The sequence below is a fragment of the Pocillopora verrucosa genome, chromosome 6, assembly GCF_036669915.1.
Source record: "Pocillopora verrucosa isolate sample1 chromosome 6, ASM3666991v2, whole genome shotgun sequence".
Classification (NCBI taxonomy): Eukaryota; Metazoa; Cnidaria; class Anthozoa; order Scleractinia; family Pocilloporidae; genus Pocillopora; species Pocillopora verrucosa.
The window spans coordinates 5,265,220-5,281,935 of NC_089317.1; the positions used below are offsets into that span (position 1 = coordinate 5,265,220).

Below are 16,716 nucleotides of genomic sequence, written 5' to 3' on the forward strand. Positions count from 1 at the left end.
AATGAGATGACAAGTAAGAAACGCTTTCGTCATAAAGGCAAACCAACAACGAAGACCAGTATTTATATATTTTAAGGATGGGAATACTTAATACATCTATGCAGAAATGCTAAACCATCACTTCATTACTAAGGGTGCGTTCTTTTGGGAGGATCCGGATTTGGATTTGTGATCCAATGTTACACATATCACGGTGCATGAAAGGAACGGAGGTGTAGAGGTGAGTCAGTGGAGTTACGGTTATCCTCCCACCCTTAGATTTTTAGCGCGAACATAGCTTACATACACGGATACACAGGATAGGTACAAGATGAGAGATGAATATACAAAAATGTTTCAGGGATGAGGCCTTCTGTGCCACTTGGCGCGAAGAAGTTAGGTGAAGGTGAAGTTGCCACAATGAAACTTAATAATTGAAAGAAAATGTTAACTAACATACCTTGGTTTTTCAATCATTAATTTTAAGAGAAGGCTTTTGCTTTGGCTTGTGAAAATGCTTGCAAATAGATCATAAATTTTAGAAAAAGGGAAAAGTCTCTGCTTAAACTCAAAGCCTAAATGCTGACTCCTAGGTTCAAGCTGTCAGTGTCCTAATACAAAGTTTTTTGAGCCACAGCATCCTTGTTTTATTCCTTAGTTAATTTTTGGCCTTTGCCAGTGGACTGCAAGAGTTATTGTTACAATAGCAAACAGAAACTGGCCAAAAGATGAGTCATCTTGGCAGTCCTGTTGATAAAAGATGTGACATCTTCACAACAGGAATACTGATGTGCTAAAGTAACAATGGAAACAGAATGTTATCTTGCATATGCCTAATTCTATATTCTTGATTATTTTCTTCTTCCTTTCTTTCCCAATATTTCAACTACAAGAAGGCTTAGGCTCAAATAATTTATTATACCATTTTTGCCTACATTTATGTCATTCTAGATCTCACAGTGAACACTAATGTAATAGGGAACACAGTTGTGTGGCAGATGATAATGATCAAATGAATAAGTCTACTGAATTCATTTAAAAGTACTATGTTTACACACTAGATGGACAGTACCATTGACACGGATAAGTCTCAAAACAGGTCAAAGCCTATCATTTGGTCAGATAGAAACACACCCAAACTACTGTGTCATGCACCAGGTCTGTTAGTAAGAGCTATTCTTCAGGGTTCTGATATTCAAAATTACACCAGAGTTAAGATAGTGTGCACTTATTTCTAAGAACTCAGAAAACAACACACCAGAACAGATGGGTTCTCAAGGCAACCCACCCAGTTTTAACTTTGTTTATTTACTTTTAGATATGTAAACAAGTTATACTTGGTTTTACTTCCAATTGGTCAAGAAATTGGCATTAATGTCTAACAATGGAAAGCCAATATGATGATAATTAGTTATTATTACAGAAAACTATACCATAAAATTTGACACTGAGTTACTGAAAACAACTCATACTTCATAATATGGGATTAACACAAACATGCTGGTACACATTTTGCAATTTATTTTCCAATTGTATACCTGGCCATCCATCCAACATTGTGGCCTTTCTGTGCTGCTGGAACTGTTTTTGTGATAAATTTTTTTTGTTTTTAATTTACTGTGGTGTGACTTTCCCTAATCCCACTGCTAACTGTGGAAGAGGGCAGACTAATACAGAGGGTTTCCACCAGCAGCCTACATGCAGTTTCCTTTTTGTTTGATATAAATAGCATAATAATAACATAATTCGTCATAAATAGCTCCTTAGATAACTGAAAGAATATTGCCAATTTCAGCAGTTCATAACATTTGGGTATTACACATAATCTGTAAAAATCATGTTCTTTGTTTCACTCTGCCTGTCTCATATAAAACCAAACATCAGAAGTTACCCTTGCGAAATGGCTTTTGGAATTCCTAGGAATTCCTAGGATTTTCCTAGGAATTCCTAGGAATAAAGGTGTGAATTTTCACGGTAAATTCGGACTGGGAATTCCTAGGAATTCCTAGGAATTCCTAGGAATTCCCAACCATAACAACTCTGGTTCTAAAAACCTAGAAATTCCTAGAAATTCCCAGAAATTCCCAGAAATTCCCAGAAATTCCCAGAAATTCCAAGTTTATAGCCAACAGGACTTGGAATTCCTAGGAATTCCTAGGAATTCCTAGGAATTCCAACTCAGAGAGCCAATGACTTTCCCTGAAAAGCTGTAAATCTAAAAAATTCCTAGGAATTTCTGGGAATTTCTGGGAATTTCTGGGAATTTTTGGGAATTTTTAGGAATGCTTAAGAATTACTGGGAATTTTAAGCAAAAATTTGAGGCTAATGATATAAAATAAATACTTTAAATTAAAAAAAACCCAGCTAAAATTCAAGTATTCAATGAAATTTATTTAGAAGCTTAGTTAAGGCTTACATGTAAAATATTTTTGATTAATTAACATCAATGTGTGGTAATATTAGGATGGAATTTGATTTATGTTTCCTTTCTTGAAAACTTCATACGGATTAATCCTCAATTACAACTATTCATATTAAATAGTTCTAATCAATCATTAAATTTGGTTTGACACAAATTGTGAATAAAATCTGTTGATTCTTTTCCATAAAATACAATATCTTAAGTTATATTTGAAAACCAAGCACTCTTGGGAGTGAAGGGGCTAATTACAGACAAATAAAATTGATTTTTTGATTAAAATCTTGTTGTAACTGTAACAATAAATTAGAATGAAGTTATCCTAAACTGCAAACTTAGCTGCTGTTTGTACTGTTTGTATTTTTTTCCTGGGCTCACAATGAGTTGGCCTTGAATGAGGTTGTCAACAAGAACCTTGACCATTTTGTATCTGGATTCCTTGACATCTGAATTTGAAAAAAAATTATATATTAAAATATGTATGTTTAAAGCTCAGATCAACCGATGAAAAGTACATTCAAAGATGAGCGCCAAATGGAGTCTTCTTTGTTTCCGATCACGGGCATGATCACGTGGATCTTTTAGGACTTGTCATTGGCTAGCAGAGTGAATCCGCTGGCTTGCCGATTGCAGTGTTAGGAGAAGTGCCCAACTTTATTCTGAATTCTCCGACCGGTTCTCTGCTTCTAGTAGATGGATAGCTTGGTGATATAAATAAAGATGTGAGCTCAATCTATGTAGAAATAATCGACAAGAATCGATCGTATTACAAATGCTCGTTTTGTGGCCGAAAGTTGTCGACTCGAAACTCACTTGAGTTGTGTTCATGGCAAAGGTGAGAAATAACACAAGCCAATCACAGTTTTGAATGCGACTACAAATCGTCTTTTACCCTCATATTTATAAAAGAAGGATACCACATTCGGAAGTATAAGAGATACATAGATGATCCCAGTGTACCAGTACCTAAATCTACAAAGCTTGACCGTAGAAAGCGTTCAGCAACACGTTCCAACACCGCCATCTCGATTCCTCAGTCAGTCGTTTCCACTGAACTTAAAGCAGTATTGACAACAGATTAGAGTGCGTCTTACAAAGGAGAAACATTTGTACAAGAGACAGAAGTAGCTATATGCGATTACAGAGGTGCGTTGGAACTCTGGTCCACAAATAGTTATGCACTGCCCGAAGTATAAAACAATTTTGTTGATAGCTGACAGACAGAGAAGAACAACAAGTAAACTTAAGAGCTGTTATTATTGAAGTGTGACTAGCACTTTTCATTTTTATATAAAGAAGGACTTGTAATTTGCACCAAAAATAAAAAGATGTAATGTTTTTTGGGAGATCCAGTGATTGGGACATTTAAGAAATTTAAGTTATGAAAGGAAACTTAGTTGGTATTTCTCACTACTAACAAGTCTTGTTGACAAATATTTTCAGATCAGAGTTTCAAATAAAGTAAATTGAAGACGTCATATAAAAGGTGTTTTTCCTCAAAGGGAACATTGACTACCTCTGTCTTGTCTGCATGCCAAATGTTTGCAAAGTGTGTGGATGATCCACAAGTATTGGAACTCTTACAAAAATGTTTTGTAAGAATAAAAACAGCAAAACAAATTACAGCAATTAGTCATGAAAATAGAGCAAAAACCTGAAAAAAAAGCAGCAACAACAATCATGAAAAAAGAAAGATAAATTAGGTGTTGAATTTGTTTGTCTAAGGCATGAAATTTCTACTAAAAGTATTGTCAACAAAAAGTCTCTGACAGCATTGGAGGCAACTGAGCTTGACTGTTCCAAGGTTTTCTAACAAAGGCAACCAGTAATGTAGGTTAGGGAAGTAAGATAACAATGTAATTATTGTTAATTATTGTGGAAGTTGGCAATTTCCATTTAACATAACTGACAGCTGGTTCATGAGAAAATCCATATTAATGTAAAGATTTACTAAAACTTAGTTTGAGTAATAAATTTCATGATCTTTAAGTTATAAACATGTACATGTATGTATATCTCTTGGTAAGTTTTGTATAGCATACCTTTTATTGAGCCAAAGTTTTAAGCCTCCAAAATTACTCTTTTTCTTAAAACCTTCACATTCAAGGTATTGAGAATTTCTTAGAATTTATGTGGACCTCAGGGTATTAAAATTGCCTCAAATTCAATTCCCAGAAATTCCCAAGAGTTCCACACTTCTTAAATTATAGGTAGTTTGTAAAGCTGAGAATTCCTAGGAATTCCTAGGGATTCCAAGTCTTCACAAAACTGGAGTCTTCCTTTCCCAGAAATTCCCAGTAATTCCAAGCTTTTTAAATCATAGCTAATTTGCATAGTTGGGAATTTTAGAGAATTCCTAGGAATTCCTAGGAATTCCCAGAAATTCCCAGAAATTCCCAGAAAACTGGGAATTCAGTTTGCAAGGGTCATTTGCATAATTGGGAATTTTTGAGAATTCCTAGGAATTCCTAGGAATTCCTAGGAATTCCCAGAAAACTGGGAATTCAGTTCGCAAGGGTAGGTTCTGGGACCCAGAGCCACCATCTTGGATTACATATTAACATTGTTTGATTTGAGACCACAATGAAGAAAGCCTTTGGAGTGAATGTGAGCTAGAGCATCTGTGATATCATGACAAATGATCAGCCAGTCTTTGCTTGTCAGTGAACTGTTAACTTTCTCTAATATACCATTGGATTCTTTGCAATACAATAGTTTACTGACTGTTGCGGATGTATTTTCTTCCGCTTTGAACTCCATCACTAGAGATATAGGCTCTCTTTCAAGCTGGATTCCTATTATTGCAGGAATGTTTTTGTGTGTGAGAGTCTACATGATTTGTGCCTCCTTCACCATCTCTTTAGCGCTTTGCATCAGACATTGTTTTTCTACCACAAGAACGTTTAATCTTTTGAAAGATTTTAAAATGCATCGGCCATATGAACCCTGTCCTAGTATTAATTCCTTTTCACTGATTGGTTGAAGCTCAGATGGATCAATTAAATTAACAGTGGCAAATTTGCTACTGGGTGGTCCTGATTTTGTATTCCTGTCTCTAATCTGGAATAAAGTAATAAACAGAGGAAAAGTGAAGCTGGTCAGCTTAATAAGCTTCACATGCTAGATTGTGTAATAAGTGGTAATAGGACTGAGTAGTCTTTGGTCTGTAATCATATGAGTGATAACAAAATCAGACGACTGCATAGTGGAAGTACAATTTGTCTATCACGAGTGTGATTACAGACCGAAACGAATGACACAAAGTCCTTTTACCAATTAATCATAAAAATTACAATTTCCAAATTAAAAAGAACACTTAAATATTGTCATTGCTCAAGGGAAACCAATTCTCTGTTTTAAAGAAAGCCCCAATTTAGGAATCTGTACACTGTTTCTATGGTGATTGAAACCAAGGTTGTGATTGATTGATTTAAACCACAACTTTGAATGTGATTGGTTGACTTAAACTACAACTTTGAATGTATTTGGCTTATTGAACTGTCCAACAACAACTTGGCAAGTGAATTAGTGGAAAATAGGAGTTTTTAAAACTAATCACAATCGAGGAAATTGTAATTCCTATGTTAATAGATTTATTGATAAACTTTATCCCTTTCATATAATACAAACAGAACTTTCCAAGATTCCCTGACTATAAGGTACTGACCTATCCATGATAAAAATAAAATTTTCCTGATGAAATGGATACAAAATGTCCAGTCTCCTCTTCTTCATTAAAACATTGCTGAGATCATCTGAAATATTTCTTCCAGCATGGTATGAAACTCAGTGGTGTAAAAACTTTAATTTCCCTGACTTTTCCCTGACCTTGAAATTTCTATCCCTGGCCATTTTTTGATCCGTGGTAACCTTGGTAGGGCAAGATCAACACTACATGGCAAGATGGAAGGGAAAATGCTCAAAGCTCAATGACTGACCTTTTCAGACGAAAGTTTAGCCTGTCTGCTTGGCAAACAGAAATGAATGAATTCCCGCTAAATCATTTCAGAATGAGGCAATTTCGGATTCCTTGCCTTATTTTACGAAAATGATTGTAGTTTTTTTTTCATTTCATCATAAAAAGGAGAAGAATTTTGAGGGCTACACTCTCCCCTCTCCCTATGAGTTTATGTTGAAGTCAACCCCAGGACGTTTTGTACAATGCAAGACAATGCTAGTTTGATTACGTTCAGCGTCAGTTCGGTGATATCGTTTTTTGTAACCAACTGCTCATTTTCTGATATCTATTTTATTCTATTTTGACGCTAACCGAGTACCTACCTTGGTTTTGTCCAGGGTCTTTTTATTCTGTTCGACTAATGCTTTCCATTTGCTATAATACTTTCGCGCCAAGAATATGCATCTCTTTCCTTTTGTGTTCTCATTTCTCTGTTCTCCCTTTCCCTCGCTGTCCTTGACAATCGTTCACGTTTCCTCCTTTGATTTCGCATGCTGCGTTTTTTTTCGATTGTACTTTCCCGAGATCGTCGTGGCATGATTACTTTGCCAAGCACGCGCCAAGCGCGCGCTTTTTGTTGGCGATCGTCTTCGGTACTCGATTCCCTGTGGCTGAGTTTGTGCCCGCGTTTCCATACTGATATAATGTTGTAGAAAATTCTAGTGGACAGCGGCCTATCTCCACGGGATAAAACGATAAAAATTAACCGGAAAGCTTTGTTCGCAGTGAATGTACAACTACGAATAATTAATGTGGATGAAACAGGGTACAAGGTTTATGCAAGGACTACCAGAAAAAAAAAAAAAAGCAGTTGAAATCCTCCAAGTATAAAGTTTTTTTAAATGTAAAATGCATTTTCCACGCGTTTCAATATCACCCGACCTGCCACAGACTTCTGATCAGATTTATTTATTATTCCCTCATCGGTAGTAGTATATCCTGTGCCAATTACGTAAGTGAAAGTCATGTTTACTGACAAAGTTTGACAAGCGATGACGTGTCATTGATGCCTAACATTCCCTCATCGGAAAATTGAGACATGCATAGGTCTGTTGGTGTTCTGGTTCACTTTCAGTTAAACGACATTTCTGTCACAAAGTGACGAGATTATGACGCCTTGCGGTAAGCATATTGAAGCAACCTGGAGCGCTACCAGATACTCCAGAAAAAAAGCCCATACAAAGCCTTAGAAAAGTTTTCTAAGGCTTTGTATGGGACAACGGGAGGTACTTACAGTGCACGCGTTTTCCGTCCTGTCATGTTATACGAACAAATGAAGGAACCGTGCGGAAAATTGAAAATAATAAAAAAAACTATTTCTAAAAGTTATCTTTATTCATCGAGACGGAAAACGACAAATGAGATGACAAGTAAGAAACGCTTTCGTCATAAAGGCAAACCAACAACGAAGACCAGTATTTATATATTTTAAGGATGGGAATACTTAATACATCTATGCAGAAATGCTAAACCATCACTTCATTACTAAGGGTGCGTTCTTTTGGGAGGATCCGGATTTGGATTTGTGATCCAATGTTACACATATCACGGTGCATGAAAGGAACGGAGTTTCAGACGAGCTCTCAGAGAATTCCAAAAAATGCGCTATTTTAAGACTTGTGTATGCACGTGGGTTATTGAGCTCTTCCCTGAAAGGCTCGTCTTACTGAACGGGCCTTTAGCACGCACTATTTATTAGAAGCACATTTTTTCATGGTAAACTCAAACGATGGAATTAAAACAGAAGCAAATATTGATTACGGTATGGATACTGGGGAACCCTGAATGCCTGCGATCAGTGGCCGATCGATTTAGCATTACAAAATCGATTGTATTTCGTGTTTATCGCAGAATTTGTAGAGCGATAGCCAACAGTCTTTCCAGTCAATGAACGAAGTACCTACTTGTTTGAAATTGAGCACCGCTGGGGAAAATGATTAATTTTTAGATCACGCAGATCAGTGATCCGATGAATCCTTGTCCAGCGTGGATTTGATAGATCACTGATCTGTAAATGGATTTCCTCGAAAGGAACGCCACAGATTAGAAATCCTGAGCCGGATTCTCCCAAAGGAACGCACCCTAAGGTTTTTTTCACCGGTGTTATTTATAAGGAAAATCAAAATGTCCTGCTGCATTCCTTTTCCTGCTTCCAATATTTCCGTTCCTGGTCACATCTTCAGTGAAGTTCTGAAATATTATCGACTCAACCAAAGTGAACTTAGTTTAAAAAAGAAAAAAAATTTAAAATGTTTTGTTTCCTTTGAATTCACAATCGATTCCTCTCACCACACCCCAGGTTGGTATCGAATAAAATTTTAGGGGGGGCATGGGTGTTCCCTTTACTGATTATTTATTCAATAATAACAGCTTTATCCAATTAAACTTTAGCAACAGAAAAAACAGGGAACTAAAGATGAAACCAGATGCCGAGTGGATTGTTATCACAGTCCTCTACGCCATCACGATGCTCGTAGCGTTTGCAGGGAATAGTTTCCTCATCTACATCGTGTGGAAGAAACCTGAAGTCAGATCACTGACAAGCTTTATGTTCGTCAACATGGCCATCGCTGATCTGCTGGTAACCTTGGTAGTGATGCCCTGGTCGATTTCCATAATATATACAGATGGTTTGTGGATGATCCCAGGGGTATTTGGAAAAGTCATGTGCAAAAGTGTTGTATATATTGCCTATGTCACTTTAACAGCATCCATCCTCTGCCTGACGTTCATGGCGATCAACAGGTACTATACCATCGTTCATCCCCTCAGCCGCCATCATTGGTTTCGAAAGCCTAAACTAACCGTTCCAATTATTTGGATCGGGTCACTGGTTTCCATGTCCATATTCCTTGTTATTCAAACCGTGGAGGACTACAATAATTCTTCCTATTGTATGCTATCTGTTTACATCTTGGGTGATCCAGATAGGGCTCTTCGAGGAATTTACCTCCTCCTTTTCGTCGTCAACTATCTCATCCCCTTGGTCGTTATGTCTTGCCTGTATACCATCACTGCATGGAATTTATGGTTCAATGTTGCACCTGGAGTGAATACTTTGAGAGGAGATCGAGCGCAACTCGAAACCTCCAAGAGAAGAGTGGTTCGGATGCTCATTATTGTTACCTGTGCTTTTGCCCTTTGTTGGCTCCCACCACAAGTGGTCCACATGATGCAAATCATTCACGCATCTAAGGCTTACCTACATATACAGCCGATTGTCAGCTTTGTATGTTTTTGGTTTGGACACGCTAACAGTGCCGTTAACCCATGGCTGTACATTTTTTTGAGCACCAAGATACATACGGCATTTACCAGGATCGTCAGTAGAAAAAGCAGGCGGTTGCCTTCAAGTCTCACCATCAAAACATCAGATGACGTCTTACCACCTGAAGATGAAGCAATCCAGATAGAATCAAGAATGTAATCTCTCTTATAACATGAAACTTTTATCACCAATTTGGTAACTGATAGATAGAAAATTACATATTTGCAAATCATGATCTGATTTGCGTATTACAAATTAGCTAATGTAATACAAATACCTATATACGGTTTCATTAAAGTTACTGTAGTAATTTCATGAGAAATTGATAATGGCGACTAATTTCTACAAGAACCGTTCTATCAACTGGTAAGAATAAAAAGGGGGATCCGTTGCAGAGTGAAATATAGGAAGAAACATACTGGCATTGCTTCTTCGATGTTTGAGGCAGTGTGGTGAGAGTGCTAAACTAGTGATCTAGTGGTCACGGGTGAAAGCCCTCTACCTTATTACTTGCTGGATTTGTTCTCGTTTTTCCCTAGGGTCGATTCCTTGACTCGCTTTGTATACAGCCAACTGGTGTTCCTCCTACTGGTTGGGATTTTTAAACTCTGATCATTTACAACGTCTGTATCTCAGTTTGATTGGAAAGGTCATGAAAGCCCCATGGGGGTATTGGTCAAAAAGGAAACACTGACATGTTTCTTCAGTGCTCCGGGTAACGTTAGTTAAGTGTATTTGCATACCGTTTTCGCGATAATAATTTAACAAACTATTTCAGTTTATAATTAGTTGTTGTGAAAGGAGATTTTTAATGGGAATATTGCTTTTCCGAGGATGGCAGCAACAATATAATCTGTAAGTGTGTCCGCAAACCCTCGCTGATGTACCTCTGGAACAAAGGCACATTTGGTTTTTCTACTATCACCTTGTTATTGTTTCTTGCTGAAGTAGTCATCAAGGCTTTTAGGTCTAATTAAGTGTAATCTTGTAGAGCTGAATATAGGTTTTATGTCTCATTTAGTTGTGCGTTTTAGAGCACCAAACACATTAGCCAATGGTATCGGTTTAGTTAATTTCTTTGCGATACACAGAACGTCATTGCCTTCTTAGTTCCCGCCGGATTGCTATGTTCTGAAAGCCGCTCTTGTAGATTAAATCGTTGAGTACTGATAAGTAAACACAGGGCGATTTTGGATGCGACCTCCCTTTGAACAGGCCTCTATAGAAAAAGAGAGTGTTGTGAAGTGCTATTACGATTCAAGGTTTTTTAAGGTTAGCACTCAAAGATTGTGCCAGTCTTACCCCCTTACGATAGGTTTCATTGTTGTCTTTCTCCTCTGGTTGTCCAATTACTGGAACTTGAAATTTTGTCTCTAAACTAGTCGTGGTGAGTACTTTATTTTTAGTTTTCTAAATTTCACTCGTAAAAAAGTTTTAGCTGATTATTGTATAGTCGTTGTGCGAGTCTTATCAAGTTTAGAAGCCCGCAAGGTCGAACTTGTAATTTTAACATTAAAAATAGTTTGTGCTGACTCTATTTTTGAGGCTTGGGGTTAAACTCTGCAGACAGTTAGCACATTACCCACATGTTCACTAATAAGGTACTTTGCAGCGTGCACTACAGTGAGTAAAGGAGAGAGAGAGTAAAGGTTAGCTATAGAAAATGTAATAAAGAAGAGGAGAACTAAGAGTCTCGGTGTCTCCTGATTGTGTGGATCTTCTCAAAAGCTAGTTTTCTTTTTCATTGCATCTTTACAGGAGGTTATACAATGGACAACTAACGAAGTTACTTAGACACCCAACAACGAGACTGTTGCCAAAGTCGAAGTAAAAATGAAGAAAGTTTTGAAGCAAAAAGAAGAGATGTAAACATATGTTTACTCTGTTTACGATAGTAAATTTTGTTATTCATCGTGATGCAGTAATGCATGGTTCTAATATTTTTCTCACTTAACCCTTTAACTCCCGTGAGTGACTAAGACAGAATTTCTCCTTACCTGATCAATACAATATCAAACAGGCAAGTGATGAGAAAAAAATATATCAACTAGGGGATTATTAGTTGATCCAATACCAAATTCTCAGAGCTAACATCATAAGAGTTGTATGGCAGACAGTAAGGAGAATTACTAATGAGATCTTGGGTGTGAAAGGGTTAAGGGAAATATTGAAGTACCGAGGAATCCCTAACAAAAAATTGTTTCAGTTGATTTCCTAGCCTTTGTTACCTATTCTGTTCTTTTGAATTTGTGTTTTTGATTTTATTTTTGGTATAACAGGAAACCCAAAGTTACTGTGATAGAGATTCAGTTTTAAAAAAGAGCGTACACATATTAATCAAACGATGGTGGAGTGTTTGGTGCAAATTCACACATTACGGCGAGAGACACACCCACGTCAAATAATTTAAATCCAATTTAACAAGCATATTACTAGATTAGATATCAATATCACGGGTGACGAGTAAGACTGTAAGATTTTTGAATGGAATATTGTTTATTATCTTGAAGATTCAGAGTACTCCCCGAATCGAAAAGATAGATACACGTGTAAAGAAAAGCTTTAGACTTCTTAAAGGGCATTAATTGTGGATAAAATGAATACACCTTTCATGGGAAAGGCGAAAGATTACCAGCCAAAGACTATGGATATGTTTCTGACAGCGGTATAAAATTTAATAAATTTTGACACCTAATAAACTCAAATTATCTGATAGATTATGGAGTTATTTGTGACCTATAATATCAAGCTAGTAACAAAATCTGCCTCTTTCTTTATTTTCATCTTTTTCTTCGTCGATATGTAGCAGGACAGAGATTTTTTTAAACAGGAGACGGCAGGGCCAGAAAACCATTTTTTCGTCCTGGTGCTTTTCTGGGTCTACCGTTTCGATTGGCAGGGCCAGATGTGCTGTCAGGGGAACTTCATTATTTGGATCTTCTACAAAAAAGAACTCCCAGTCGCCAATTCCAGCCTAAATGAAAAACTCTCTTCCTGATTGAAAAAAAAGTGAATTCAGCATTTGAAAGATCTGCTCCCATGTTGGTTGCCTCTGAGATGTACGAGATGGCAGCTTGCTTCTCCTCGAGATCTTTATGCTGTCCATCGTTTCCACATCGTTTGGTAATCTTTCTTCCAAGGAACATCGACCCAATCTTTTTAAAGTAGGATATCATGATACTTCGGTAGTCCTTAAAAGGAAAAATGAATGGAATGTCATTACTGTATGTGATCCAAAAGGAAGCATCATATCGCTAGTCCGTGAGTCAGTATTGAAGAAGTGGGCAGCATAACCTTACCCCGAACTCCGAGGAACACCTCCCTCAACCCCCCTCCCCCTGAGTCTGCTGTGGATGTCACTCACAGAAAAATAGCGATATAATACGTATTTCAAAACATCATTTTCTACACCCGTTTTCAGGCTCTCTGCAATACAAAATTGGCAATTTTCACCCAAAAACTATGCTAGCAGGATAGATTTAGTGAGTTCGCTTCCTCCGTTTATCATTTGGAGATGATATGTCAATTTGGTATCAATCACCTATCTGCTGTGACCAACTTCAAACAGTCGTCTGATTGTGCCTTCAGAATGAGCGGCGCACTACCAACACCTTCGCAATGACAACTCATTGATTTTTCAATCCTCATCTTCAAAAATTGTCATAATAACTCATTAGCAATCTCGAAGTATTTCACGTTTTATAAACAATTTTTAGTGTTTTTGTGGTTTTGGATGATTTCTTCTGCGGTTTTGCGAGTTCTAATAGACCCCAATGCCCCCCTCTATTTAGTATCTGGAGCAAATATCCCTTTTAAATTTAAATAGGAACGTCTTTAGTCGGCACTATTTGTAAGACTCGAGGCATCAGTTGAGTGAGTTTTAAGAGTTTCTTCCTCCGCAACCTAAAGGGGTGTACTAACATTGGACGTGGGTTCCTGAACTTCACAGGTCAGGGCTAATGGTCCACGAACGTCGGTATTTGGTGGCTGTGACCACCAAGACAAAAGGTTTCTGAAATAGGAATTGCAGTCTTTACTGCTTGAAAACTGTTTGGGACCCTCACGAACACAGCGGCCATGTACAACATCCCTTGCGTCCTCTGAAAAGAAAAACTCCCAATCTCCATTTCCAGCTTGAATAATAAACTCTTTCCCTGGGTGCGATATAATGAAGGCAGCGTTTGTTAGATCAGCGCACATGTCATTTGCGTTCGAGATGAATGAGATGGCAGCTCGCAGAAATTTTAAGGTTGTTGATCCTCTTCACCGAGATTTCCATGCTGTTCTTCGATTCCGCATCGCTTTACGATCTATTTTCCGAGAACTGTTGATGATATTTTATCAACTCTAAAAATTATGTTGCTTGGGTAATCCTGGAATGTAAAAAGCGAATAAAAATGCTTTTAGTAGCTTGCAAGATTCTCAGGAAATTCTGACGCCATCTTCCCTTAGCTTTCTTTTTATTGTTATATGTTTGCATTCATTTATATTTAATAATCGATTCGAAATTTCTTGGAAATGCAGCTAAACCTCTCTAGTAAACAATAATTATGGCAGATGAAGGCATTAAGAATTAGCCTGTATGTACATTTTCAAAAGCAGAAAAATGTTCATATCTATTAATAAGCTGTTTGCTTAGTGCATGTTTCATGTAACAAACCCTTAAAATGTTGGTTTTCACGCCTTCCCAAAGTTTGTTTAAGGCAGGTGTTCCCTCTGGCGAGATCACTTTCGTTTATAACATAGCGCGTAAATTTCAATTGCGCGAGCGTGCTTCACATTCCTATGGTGCACGCTCATGACGTCAGCAAACAAATCCCTCGAGAAAAAAAATTTCCATCGGTTACGCCTCGAGCAACTCTTACGCATCTTTCGTGCTCTCCAAACTTCCCGCGTACTTCATATCTCGATGAACGCACGCTGACGTATGAACCAATTGTTAAGTATACAAGTGCCATGTGTGAAGAAACATTGCTGGCCCAATCGAGGCAAAATAGACTTAAGAGCGTGTCCACGAGAGCACCGGGCAGTCGTGCTTCATGCCATCTCACCGATTTCAATGAAACTTTGCCAGTTTGAAGGGTCTACCCCAAAACTAAAAAAGACAAACTGGTTTCTGTTTCGGTTTTTTCCGGGGGGAGATAGACCACCCCCCCGGTTTTGTCTTAGTCTTCACCAAGGAAATCGCTTCAAAATAGGTAAAATGTATGAAGCTCTCACTGTCATGGTATTTAACCAATTATTCTGAGCGTTTGCACACATATTTTTCCATCCTTAGTTAATGTCTGCCGCAAGTATCAGTCAATTTGATTGACGGCTTGTCAATTAACAGAGGTAAAGAAACGCCTGTTTTTTTAGACTTTCCGATTTATCCAAATATTGACAACTTTGAGGTCAAATATCTCCCCTTGCCAGAAAGCTACAACACTAATCTTGATTCCCTTTATAATCCATCATGTCATCTCTGAAAATCATCAAAAAAATCTTTGGGCGCTAGCGCATTTTTGTCTTGGATGCCTTTTAAAATCTGCGACTGTGACAAGTTTCTCTCAACTACACCTGTCACGCACCTCTTGCTTTAAGCGGTCACCCTTCCGAATAAACCTACATTTTTTGGCTCTTTATAGAGGATGATTGATCAAGAAAGGTGAAAAATGTGAAAAACTTTCGAGATTTTTTGTAGGAATGGAAAATTTCACGTATAGAGAGATGCATGTGGGCGAAAAATCGATGGGAAAATCGTAGCGTTTCTTTCTCTTGTCGTTTATTACTATGAAGATTTGCTAAAATCAGGAAATAGGGCTCTTGTACAGAACAAAACATTCATTGATCTAAAACTAGATCGTCTATTATCATTATCGCACAAAAATAAGGAAACTGTAAGAGGAGAGGAGATTTTAAAGTCATGTCGCGTGCTTGTTGACGTACAAGTTCCAGTATGTAACAATTTCGGCTTTTCCATACCGCGGATGACGGGAAACTCTGCCCCCCCCCCCCCCCCCCCTTATTTGATAGGAAATATCAATAGCCCCATAAAATTAATTAGTTGCGCCATGTTTCCAGAAAATAAGACTGGAAAATGTTTTTTCCACTTTCCACCATCAAGAAATTCCACGTAGAAGCAGTATTTGTAGCATAACAGCGTGACCTTTCATGAGAAGTAAAAATTGTTTATCTTTTTTTTCTTTTCAAGAAGACACTTCTAGAAAATTTTAATCCTTCTGTTATCTTATTTTCCTGTTTTTTGACTGCAAATATCATCTGCATTTGCTTTTCTTTTCGCCGATTGTCATGCCTTTCCTGCGTGCACGTGCGAGACAGTTCATATACAGCACTCTTTCGAGTTTCTTTGAGTGGTGTCGGGCCTAGGTGTTTAGGTCTGGCTCAAAAGATATCTGCGCACTGCAACCCTCAAACGGATCACGGACTCGTACATGTAACGGAAAATGTCACACATATATCAACACCGTGGGCGCACCTGGCGAATTCTATCCACTGGCTTCAATAGATAAGAGACAACTTAGTTACTTTTTGTATATGAGCAAGCTTATTTACCCTACTTGAAAAACTCCTTGATGAAGTCTACTCTTGTCAGACGAAACGCGTGGGAGATGAGTACAAGTTTTTACTTTCTTAGTTCGTGCAGTGATGCTCACTAGTTTGTTCCGTCAAAAACGCTTTTAATGTGAAGTTACGTCGACCTCGACAGAAAAATTTAGCTCACCCTGTCATAATCAATGGTTTGATACCGTAACTACCCATTTAGGTACATCATTGGGCTTTGATCACAATAATGAAAAAAAATGTGCGTTTCATCAGGCTCGACACATATATTTTGGAAAATTATTTTACTCGAGAGCGATGTCGCCTAGCTTGGTGCGTCTTGACTCTGGCCGACGAAAATTATCGCGGTGAACCCCATGAAATTCTTGTCAAGTGTTTTAAATACTTTGTCTACCCTTGATTTGCACGCAGAAAAGAAAAGGTAAATTCCGAACGGTATTTAAAAATATTTTATTTATCGGTCAATGTATGAACTGTTTTATAGCAGCGCGAGGAAAAAGCAAAATTGAAGCAACCGGCGTATCGGC

The 16,716-nt window shown here is 37.7% G+C and overlaps 1 protein-coding gene across 9 annotated transcripts in view; it reads left to right on the forward strand.

The window, feature by feature from the left end:
- The window catches only part of LOC131793420 (G-protein coupled receptor 83-like), a 61,635-nt gene extending 49,405 nt beyond the window's left edge, over nucleotides 1-12,230 (forward strand). For 6 of the 9 annotated variants that reach the window (XM_066167970.1, XM_066167965.1, XM_066167962.1 and 3 more), the window contains one exon: nucleotides 8,749-12,230. In XM_066167970.1, the coding sequence (XP_066024067.1) occupies nucleotides 8,774-9,784 (1,011 nt within the window). In that variant the 5' untranslated portion in view covers nucleotides 8,749-8,773 and the 3' untranslated portion in view covers nucleotides 9,785-12,230. Of the gene's footprint in view, nucleotides 1-133; nucleotides 221-8,748 lie in introns of all 9 variants that reach the window. The other 3 variants (XM_066167964.1, XM_066167963.1, XM_066167967.1) reach the window with 1 other exon arrangement.
- Nucleotides 12,231-16,716: the final 4,486 nt, after the last annotated feature.